Source organism: Sardina pilchardus, chromosome 16 (genome assembly GCF_963854185.1).
Source record: "Sardina pilchardus chromosome 16, fSarPil1.1, whole genome shotgun sequence".
NCBI classification, from domain to species: Eukaryota; Metazoa; Chordata; class Actinopteri; order Clupeiformes; family Clupeidae; genus Sardina; species Sardina pilchardus.
This window is the reverse complement of record NC_085009.1, coordinates 12,962,829-12,973,108: the sequence shown is the minus strand read 5'-3', so window position 1 is coordinate 12,973,108 and position 10,280 is coordinate 12,962,829. Positions and strand designations below refer to the sequence as shown.

Sequence of the window (10,280 nt, the reverse complement as noted above, 5' to 3'; positions counted from 1 at the left end):
GACAGAACTTGTAACCAAAATCTCCTCAATACAACCGAAGCCTTCAGAGCTATACACTGGATAGTCGTGGAAATGAAGGGTGCCATGACGACAGGCTTGAAGCAGACCTCCCACCCACCATTGCCACCACGCATCGCTATGGCAACAGTGGAACATGTTGAACTGTGCAATGAGACGTCAAAGGTTCCAAAGCGTGTCGGTTGTCAGGAAAAAGGGAAGTGTGTACGTACGTGTGTGCCTGTGTGTTAACTGACACTCGACATAGAAGAGCCATGTACTGTTAGTATTAAATGATCCAACTGTTCTTGTTTTTGTTTACTTTCCTTCTTTAATATATTTTGTTGGAATAGGTTTTTCGAGCTATCGTCTGATAGGTAGTCTAAGTTAGCAGTGACACAATTGAGTCTGACTGAGCACTAAAAATGACCCAAAACTACTTGATTTCAATGTGTACACACAGACACTAATAGATGACCTGATCGTCTGATGGACACAGATGGGAATGCCAAACAGCTTGTTGTAGCCTGGCCTGTTCTCTACACACTGCTTTGTTTTTGTTTGTTTTTAAAAACTCTTTGTGTGAGGACTGTTTACATGTGAAACTGGAATTGCTTGTAATGTTTTGACAAAAACTTTTTTACTTTTTTTTGTGTCTGTTTTAGAATAAAGAGAACTTGCTACATGTGTGTTTTACGTTATAAATCATTGGATACCTTGGCTTACCATCTAAATTCTGCTTATCTGAATACCACATTCTATATAGGCCATGTTGGTTGCAGGTACGTTATCTGCATCTGTTTTTGCAGTTCCACAGTAATGTAAACATGCAAAAAAGGCCTGAAACGTTATGTAGATATGTAGAATACGTTATCACACTGTTAGAAATGCATCATTTTATCTCAAGGAATATAACATCTCAAAAAAATCTTTATGTAGTCAGTTGAAAGACAAGCTAAACTGAAGACATTTGCTTTGTTCCAATTCACATACTTCTGCATTTAAAACACCTAATAGTGCATTGGCACTGGAACACTGTAGTCCGTGTCTTCAGATCATGTCAGGAGGGACATTAGTCGAAAATCGAGGAGTCATACAAGAGGGTCTAACATTTTTGTTGTAGTTGTTAAATCCAGTGGATACTAAACCAATGTAATCAGATGCGTTTGTAAGACAGGAGGTGAGATGGAACTTTCAACATGCATAGCAGTGCACAAACTATATGATTATGCTGCGATCCTCAGAGGTACTTGGACTTCATGGAGTTCAGTGGATTGGGTTTTCTTTACAGCAGTTATGACTTATTTTAGAAATAGGATTTTTGTCAGCAAGTTGTGCACTGGTTGTTCACACATCTCCACTAGAGTAACCTTGTGAGGTCAAGAAAGTCATCTTTAAATTGTAATAAATTGTCACGTAGAGTTGCTGAAATGAAGCCTGATCTGTGATTTGCTAGCATGCTATCTGCATGCTTTTGCAGTTAATATTAAATTACAAAATATTTCAGAGGCACTGCAAGAGAGATCTACATAAATATTTAGACCATTTGAAACGTCTCAATAATCATAACTACCACACACTTATAAAGATCAGAGATGCTGGAGTTTTAATAATGATGCAGCATGAAGATATTTTAACAACAGAGATAACCGAACGTGTCGATTTGGTGCCAAACTTCTGGGAGGACATTTCGTTTCAAGTTACTCAGGACAATGTTCTGATGGAACAATACCACTTTCACAGATCCTTACATCTGACCGTCATGAAAGAGAAGAGAATCACATTCTTTCTTGCGTCAATATCAACGCAACCTGTTTTTGAATTTTAGTATCATTTGTTTTTATTACTATCATTGAATCGATCATAACCATCATCTCTGCACAAAAAAATTATACATGTTTTCACACCCCGTTTCTCTCTCACCCTTGCCATTTTCAGAGTCTGACACAGAAATCATTGAAAAATTACAGCAATGAAAAATTTTGAAATAAAAATCAACCCTGAAGAAAATAATATTAATAATAACAATAATATAACAATACGATTCCCAGCACCATAGACAACGATCATTTGAGAGTACAACAAAAAAAAAATTATGTATTGAAAATAAAAACAGAAAGATCATCAGAGAAGATATAAAATATACAGTTGTGCACAGGTACCCCAAAACTGTTTGACTGATAGGCCGGTAGCCTATCCCTCCCCCCACCCAACTATAATCTCTGACAGGTCATTTCTGAACCTACCCCTTTACCTCTGAATTAGAGGGTGATGCATGCATGTACAGATAACTGAACACGTACACAACCTCACACATAATCCATCACATTCACACACACTCTCTCTCTCTCACACACACACACACACAGCCACCAATCATCCCTCTCATTCTCTATTCTGTGCTTATATCCCTGCCAGTCTATACTGTCTATTTTTTTTTCAACATCACACCAAAACTAGATCAATAAAATATTGTAGAAAAACAAAAACAAAACAAAAAAAATAATATAATCAAAAGAAGTGACCAGTAGTAAGGTGATCTAATCTTGATGCTTGGTACTTTTCACTGTGGTCTTCTCGCTATTCTCATACAATCAGTATGTGTATAGATATGTCTGACAAAACAGGTCTTTGGGTTGCAGTCGCCCCATTCTTCTCACTTTCTCTAACACGCACACGTGGCAAACTCCCTCTTTTTTCTTCTCTCTCTCTCTTTCTCACTTACATTCACACACACATACACACACACACACACACACACACACACACACACACACACTCACGCACGCACGCAACCTCAGATTTTCTTTCATAAAAATACAATTACAGCAAAATGTGATATAATAACAACAATAATAATCAACAACATTAATGCTGATGACAGCTGGGCATCCATTGCACTGGAAGGCAGAGCACAAGCCTCGGTTCTCCTGGTGGGGAGCTGGGGGGGGGGGGGGGGGGGGGGGCCCAAGGCTGAGGGGGGCCAACGGAGATGAAGCCGACGGGCGCGGACTCTTGGAAGATAAGTGTCAAGTTTTGAGCCCTCTAGTCACTAGTCCTTTTTCGAAGGGATTCCTGGGTTTCTGGGGGGGAGTTTGGGGGTGGGGGGTGGGGGAGGGTCAAGGGTTAAGTGACCAGCAAAAAGGGCTGTGAGCTGTACAGACATGGCGATGGAGATGCAAGAGTTTTAAGGATGTTGGTTTCTCCTCCCCTCTCATCTTTGTTTTTCGTGCGAGGAGAGGCAAAGAGAGGCAAGATGGAGATGTTTTTCATTTTTGTTTTGTGTCCTTTTTTGTTTTACCACTTCGGACATTCTCTTCAGAGGTGATAGTGGTGGTGGTGGTGGTGACGCAACCCCTCCAAAAAAAAAAAAATCTAAATAATCACTGTAATAATTGCTTCTCAAGAACAACAGACCACAAATCACCAATCATCCATAATACTATGAAATACATTCTGATTCTTGCTCAATTCATCTTATTCACAAAATGAAATAAAAGGCAAAATAACTGAACTCTAAAGATCCAGTGAAACCCAGCAGACAGAGCTAAAAAGAAGAAAACAAAAACACACACACACACACAAAGTAGACAAACTAAATCACCTTCCTTGTGGCTCACACAATCTGAAAGGTGATCAGGTGTTTTGGCGATCTGGTGGTATGTGAGTGAGTGAGTGAGTGTGCTGTGTGTGTGTCTGTGTGTGTGTCAGTGTGTGTGTGTGCGTGCGTGCTCGTGCGGTTTGTGTGCGGGACAGCGAAGGCAGAGACGAGGGAAGGCAGACGGCCCTCTGCTTGCTCCCCGTGCTCTCGTCGCACAGAGACGCCCCCCCCCCCCCCCCCCCGGGCCGCTGATAAGCGCGTCGAGATCACACGAGGACATTCGCAGCAATGAGGCGTTTCAGTCTGTGGGAGGGCTTCAGGTGAGGCGCTGCAAGGTGGGGAAGGGGGGAAGGGGGGAAGGGGGGGGGGGGGCTTGTCCCTCTCCTCCTGCCCACTTCCACACGCTCACCCGACACCCATGTAGTGATTCTCTGCCCAAGTGCAGGCCTGAGCTCAATGACGAAGGGAAAAAAAAAGAAAAAAGAAAAAACTTAGCGGAAATGAGGAAAATATACAAAATAATTTCTTGGGGCTCAAAGAATGAACAAAGGGATGGAGAGAGAAAAAAACAAACAAAGAAAAAAAACTCAGATCGTGTGTTTAAGGACCCACCAACACAAATCGCTTATTTTTTCGCTCAATGCTGCTTCAGATGGGGTCTCCAGACTAAACTATACATCATATTCCTATCCTCTTCCCGGACAAAAAGTTGTCAGAGAAAAGTCGGCTGTTGCACTCACTACTTCTCCGTGCAACAGCAGTGCTGCTCTTTGCTTCACAGCCTGCTTGTTCAGTTTTTTCCTATCCACTCAGGCATTAAACCCTCTCCCTCACTCCCTCCCTCCATCTATCCACCCATCCATCCATCCATCCATCTTTCCGTGCCTTTCACCACCTCCTCCTCCTCCTCCTCACAGCTTGAGCTCGTTGGCGATCTTGGAGGCAATGTTCTTGAAGGCGATGGACGTGCCCGAGATGCGCTTGAAGCGCACGCCGTTGAGGGAGAGGCGCGGCAGCTTGCACACCTCCATCTCCCACTGGACAAAGTCGTCGCGCGCCGGGTTGCCCGCCACGCACAGCAGCATGTAGCGCTCGCGCAGCTCGTACTCGCAGCTGTTGGCGTCCAGCACCTTGCGGATCTCCTTCATCATCTCGCCGGGCTCCATGGACGACGTGGTCTTCATGCTCCAGGTGAAGCGCAGCGAGCGCGGCTTGGCCTGGTCCTTGAGCGAGCCCGTCCCGCCGGTGCCGGTGCCGCCGGTGCCGCTGCCCGGCGGGCCGGCCGAGGGCGGGGCCAGCGAAGAGACCGGCGGCGGGGTGCCGCTGCCCGGGGACGAGGAGCTGAAGGAGTCCTTGTTCTCGTCGCCCGCGGAGCCCAGAGTGCCGCCGCCTCCTCCTCCTCCTCCGCCCTTCTCGGACTTATCCACCGTACTGCTGAGCATGGACCTGCAGACCAGAGGCGGAGGATTTTAGAGAGGAGAGGAGGGAGGGATGAGAAAGAAGAGAGGGAGGACAGGTGAGAGAGGGAGGACAGGTGAGAGAGGGAGGACAGGTGAGAGAGGTAAGGTAAGGAATACGAGCAAGAGAGAGGTAACGAGAAGTAGACAGTAAGAAAGGGGTAGAGACAGAGGTAGAGAGTAAGAGAGAGGTAGAGGGGAAAAAAAGAGGAAGAGACAGAGAGAGGTAGAGTGACAAAGCGAGGTAGAGTGAGAGAGAGAGAGAGAGAGAGGTAGAGACAGAGGCAGTCAAAAATGATTGGAGAGGAGACAAAGATTAATGTGAATTATGGAGAACCTGAGGCATGAGTGAGTTAACAGTTGTGTGTGTGTAACTGAAAAGCCATCTGCTCTTCTCTACTAAATGACCTGAGCTGTGAAGCCACTAACTTGTGGAGAACCGCTGTCTAGCAAAGGAAATCATTTGCTTCCCTTTTTTGTAACTCGCGTCAGCTAAATCACTAACTGTAAATTTAGGATTTGAACTAGTTTTTTTACTGAGGCAAATGCATTATGAGGAATTAACATTTCTGACAACTACTGGTTATAATTGGGTGGCAAAAAAAGACAAGACAATTCACTGGTTAAAGTGTTTCTCAGCTGAGGGCTTTTCAAGTGTAGTCTGTGACCACTAAAGGTCAGAGTTGAGGCCAGAACATGGCCCTGAACAACAGACATGTTAATCTACGGAACAGACATGTTTATCTGTTTATCGGAGCAGACCGCTTCTTCCAGTGTGTACATCTCGCATGCATGTCAGCCACTGAATGACGGAGATATACACACATGTAGAAATCAAGGGAAATTCTAGAATTTCATGTTACACACACACACATACACGCACGCACGCTCACACAAACTTTATTTCCAACAATCAGACGTTATGGACCAGAGCTGCGTGCACGTATCCAGTCAATTGATGTTATAATTCATTCACATTTCCGTTCGTCACCCTTCACCTGGATTCAATTAAAAGTTCAATTATCAGTTCTTTCGCGCTCTCTTTCTCTCTCTCTCTCTCTCTCAGCCAATCACGGCTACCAGACCCAATCTACTGATTTTAGCCTGAATTCAGGCAGATTTTTTTTTTTTGTTCCTGGAGAAGGACATGCTTTGCTGGATTGTTTGTTTCTCACCTGCTCCCATCCTCCCGACCCTCTGCCTCATACGGACTCCTTGAGAGAAATTGGCAGAAGTTTAGTGCCGGGGTTTGTCCACTGCCACCATCCGTGAGGGAAGGTGGAGGAGTCTACTACGGACTTTTCAAGGGACATCCACCAGCACCACCACCACCAGTACAACCAGCACCACCACCACCACCAGCACCACACGCAAACCTCACCCTCCAAAAATTCCATTCCACAAAGTGAACCTCCAGGCCGTTCTGAGTTTGCCTAAACGTTTTTGTTTGAACTGGGCCGCCTGCACAGCTCTGGCGATAATAATAATGACAGTACTTCAGACCCCTGCCAAAATGCACTGCCTGCTATTGCTACAGCAGTAGACCCATTCTCCACGGGCAGATCTGTGGGGAATGTACCTTTTAAAAAAAGACAATAAAATGCCATGCAAAAAAAATAATAGTAAAAAAGCACCACTGGCCTCTGTAGCAATGGAATACAACAGAGCGCAGTTCTGAAATTTGCCAGATTGGGACAGTCGGATGGAAATGGTAATAGAGTGAGATGGTCTGGAGGAGACGACGATGATGATGATGATGATGATGATGTAGAATGGAATGGGAGGGGAGGTTGGACCGTGACTCTGCAGCGTCTGCAGCAGGGGCACACCGCCGAGTCACCGCGGCTACTGATCTAACCAAGGCAGACTTGACAGGACGTAAAGGCATGAAAGCCACACACAGACACTTACACGAAAGGCACATTAAGAAAGCACATGCACTCACACACACACACACACACACACACACACACACACACAGGGGAAACTCAAACTCAACAGCAAGACATTGAAACAAGTGCAACTGGCAATGCTTGGAGAAGTCTGTGGTCAGGGAGAGATAAACACCCTCGCATTGGGTTAGACATCCGAGCCAGCTCTCTAAATTCCAAATGGAAACGATCGAAGGAAATACAAATTGAGGGTTTTTTTTTTTCTTTCTTTCTTTCCAAACATGAAACACAAACAGAGACTGACAGATTTAAAACTAACTAGATGGACCACAGCACACATACATGAATACACTAATGCACAAGCCTAAAGGCTTAAGGGTTCATAGGGGTTGAAATAAAGGGGGAACGGGCTAAACATCCGAGCTAATGTGTTCCTGTTGAATACTTTTTCCTAACGTGGTGTAGCAACACGTCTAACACATTCCATGATGACAAATCACTGGTGAGGTAGGGCTGATGAAATGGGATCACTTTTTACAGTCATAAGCCCTATTCGCACGGGATTAGTATTACCTGTGGACCTCCGGTCATTTTCAAATTATCGCCCCACCTCTGCGTTACTTGCAGCGCATTCGCACGGGATAAGCAAAGTCTGTAAATTGCTTTATTTTCACTGACATTACACCCGGATATGTCGTATGCTAACGTCCGAAAACAACACAGAACGTAGAAAATATGCAATGGCAACAGCAATCACTGAGATACAGATTCGCACGGGATAAGTATTATCACCGGACGTCTGTGTTTGGCGAAATATAGTAGGTAATTTGCGGCGGAATTTTTACTTTACAAATTACAGACATGGCACATTCGCACGGGACTAAGATCTCAGACATTCTCCGCAATTATCACAAATCACCAAAGGTCCACAGGTAATACTAATCCCGTGCGAATAGGGCTATAGGTTCAATTACCAGAAACTCTGAGAAAAGTCTGAGTTTAAAAAGTTGCGCTTGGGGTTGAAGCATTTGGGACATTCTAACTTACCATTTTAAGGTGCCGCACACTTAAGTCATATTTCTGATAACGGTCTTCTGCTGGTCCAATAATGGACATTTAAAAGTTTTTATAATTCCAAAGAGATAATTTCAGACTCACAGACTGAGGCTGTGTCTCAAACCGCATACTTCCGTCAGTACACAGTTAGTGTGCACTGAGAGCTTCCGTCCCTAGTGCCCTATTTCGATGGCTAGTGTTGTCTCAATATCTGCGCTATACACTTAATCTAAGTATGTGAAGTAGGCAAGTGGGCGGTTTGAGACACAGCCACTATAATCATGAAATTGAAGGTGTGAAAAGAGTACATCAACAAAAGAAAAAAATGTTTTCCGTTTTTCTTTTCTTCTTTTGAACTTTTAATTAACATTAATTTCAACTCTACATAGAGGACCTGTAACAAAATCCTGTGTTCATATTTATTATCCTAAAAAGACCCAATTTTAGCAGTGTGAAAAAAAAACCCCACTTCAGTGAAGGCCAATGGTGTGAAAGGCACGTCAGCTAAATAGGGAGTGCAACTACGCCCCCTGCTGGACCACAATCCAAAAAACATTACCCGATAAACATAACTACCACACGACTGTAAATGAAACAGTCATGTTTAACCGTTATTTAGGACAATGCTTTGCTTTAATCTCACAGTGAACTTGTTAAAGTGAGTACAGAGAGTGCGGGGGCACTCATCTATGCAAACTCTGCAAGTGGGTTTCACCTGAGCCTGGAACACAGAGACATCAGTACACAGTGGGTGCCTCTCAACATCCCTCCTCGATCCTCAGTCCTACAGGCTCGTTCCCACTGATCTATAACTAACACTGGATAGACTATTCCACTGTTGCCGCCCCATCATTCTTTATGTAGATCAGTGAGGACGAGGACCGAGGAAGGAAGGGAGGATGTATAAAAGACGAATGAGAGGCACCCAGTGAATGAGTCATGGATGGGTTTCTCGCAGCCAGAGCACATCCATGGGCTTAACAGTGTGGAAGTATTTGCACGCGAGAGAAAGAGGGCCTTTCAGTACTGCAGCAGAGCCCAAAGCCGGCCACAAGTCCAGTTGATGCCATGTTAAAAAAGAACTAGGAGGAGGAAGAGGAGGAGGAGGAGGGGTACACCTCCTGAAAGTGTGCAATGGCGGCTGGAAAACGCAGAGCGGTTCGTTTATCACCTCTCCATGTCCTCTTAGGACCTCCGATGTTATTTTTTTTTTAATTTTTCTTTTTTAAGGAATTTAATCAATCTAAAAGGGCTGCACTTGGATACAGTGCAACATTTATTGGATAATACATGCTTATAACGGGACTGAGGACATTTCTGGGGGTAAATAGGAGTCATCACCACATCATAGATTTCATCCTGGTCTGCATTTAACAGAACAAAAAATAATAATAAATTAAACCATCACCCAATTCCGACCCAATTTGTTTTTGATCCCCCATACCTCGAGTCGGCAATAGAAATGACTTTGTGCTCCCCCTGAACGGGGATTCACAGAAACTAGAGGAGGACTTTAAAACCACACACACACACCACACGGATGCCCAAAGGACGAGGCTTCCTCAGGTGCGTTAAGACGAAGGACTGGAAAGAAGGAGAGGGAGGGGCGATGGATGGATGGATGGGCGGAGGAGAGGACAGGGAGAGTCCAGTCTGGATGTTAGGGTACACGGTGGATGAATGAACAGTAAGGGAGATGGCGAGAGGGTTGTTAGTGCTGGCATCACAAATTAAAAAAGGCAACAACAACAAAAAAAAGGAGGCCAAACCACAGTGGATAATACAAAAGGGATCAATAAAGCAAAGGAGATCACGACCAAAACTAAATAAATGAATGAGGAACAAAAAAGCTGCACGAAACACCAAAAAGGGGGGGAGAAGGAGTCAACTTTCAAAATAAAAAGTCTCATAGGAGAAGGGGGGGTTATATCGTTGTCATTTGCCTACCTTCTGGGGAATCTGAATGACAGATTTCTATAAAAACAAATAAAAAATAAAAAAGTAAATGAAAATATTAATTAAAGAGTAAAAATAAAAAAATATTAACAGTAATGTGCTTCTGTGTAGGTATCAAGACAATTGATAACAAAAGGCATACTGAAAATCACTTATCACTCTGTCACCACTGGTAGGAAACTCATTACATAACAACCCCTGTTTGTAAAACCTCCTGTATTGGCTGATAACATGTACAGATATTAGACTGTAAAGTATAAGCAGGAAGTGCCCTTTTAAACACAAACATCAACACAATGGAAAAGCAGAGAGAATGTGATG

The 10,280-nt window shown here is 44.0% G+C and overlaps 1 protein-coding gene across 5 annotated transcripts in view; it reads right to left on the bottom strand.

Annotated features, from left to right (window-relative positions):
* Nucleotides 1-1,577: 1,577 nt before the first annotated feature.
* mark2b (MAP/microtubule affinity-regulating kinase 2b) overlaps nt 1,578-10,280 on the bottom strand; it is a 46,527-nt gene continuing 37,824 nt past the window's right edge. For 3 of the 5 annotated variants that reach the window (XM_062516192.1, XM_062516188.1, XM_062516189.1), the window contains 3 exons: nt 9,951-9,977; nt 6,231-6,269; nt 1,578-5,044 (listed from right to left, as the gene is read on the bottom strand). In XM_062516192.1, coding sequence (XP_062372176.1) covers nt 4,510-5,044; nt 6,231-6,269; nt 9,951-9,977 — 601 coding nt within the window. In that variant the 3' untranslated portion in view covers nt 1,578-4,509. The remainder of the gene's footprint in view (nt 5,045-6,230; nt 6,270-9,950; nt 9,978-10,280) is intronic. The other 2 variants (XM_062516190.1, XM_062516191.1) reach the window with 2 other exon arrangements.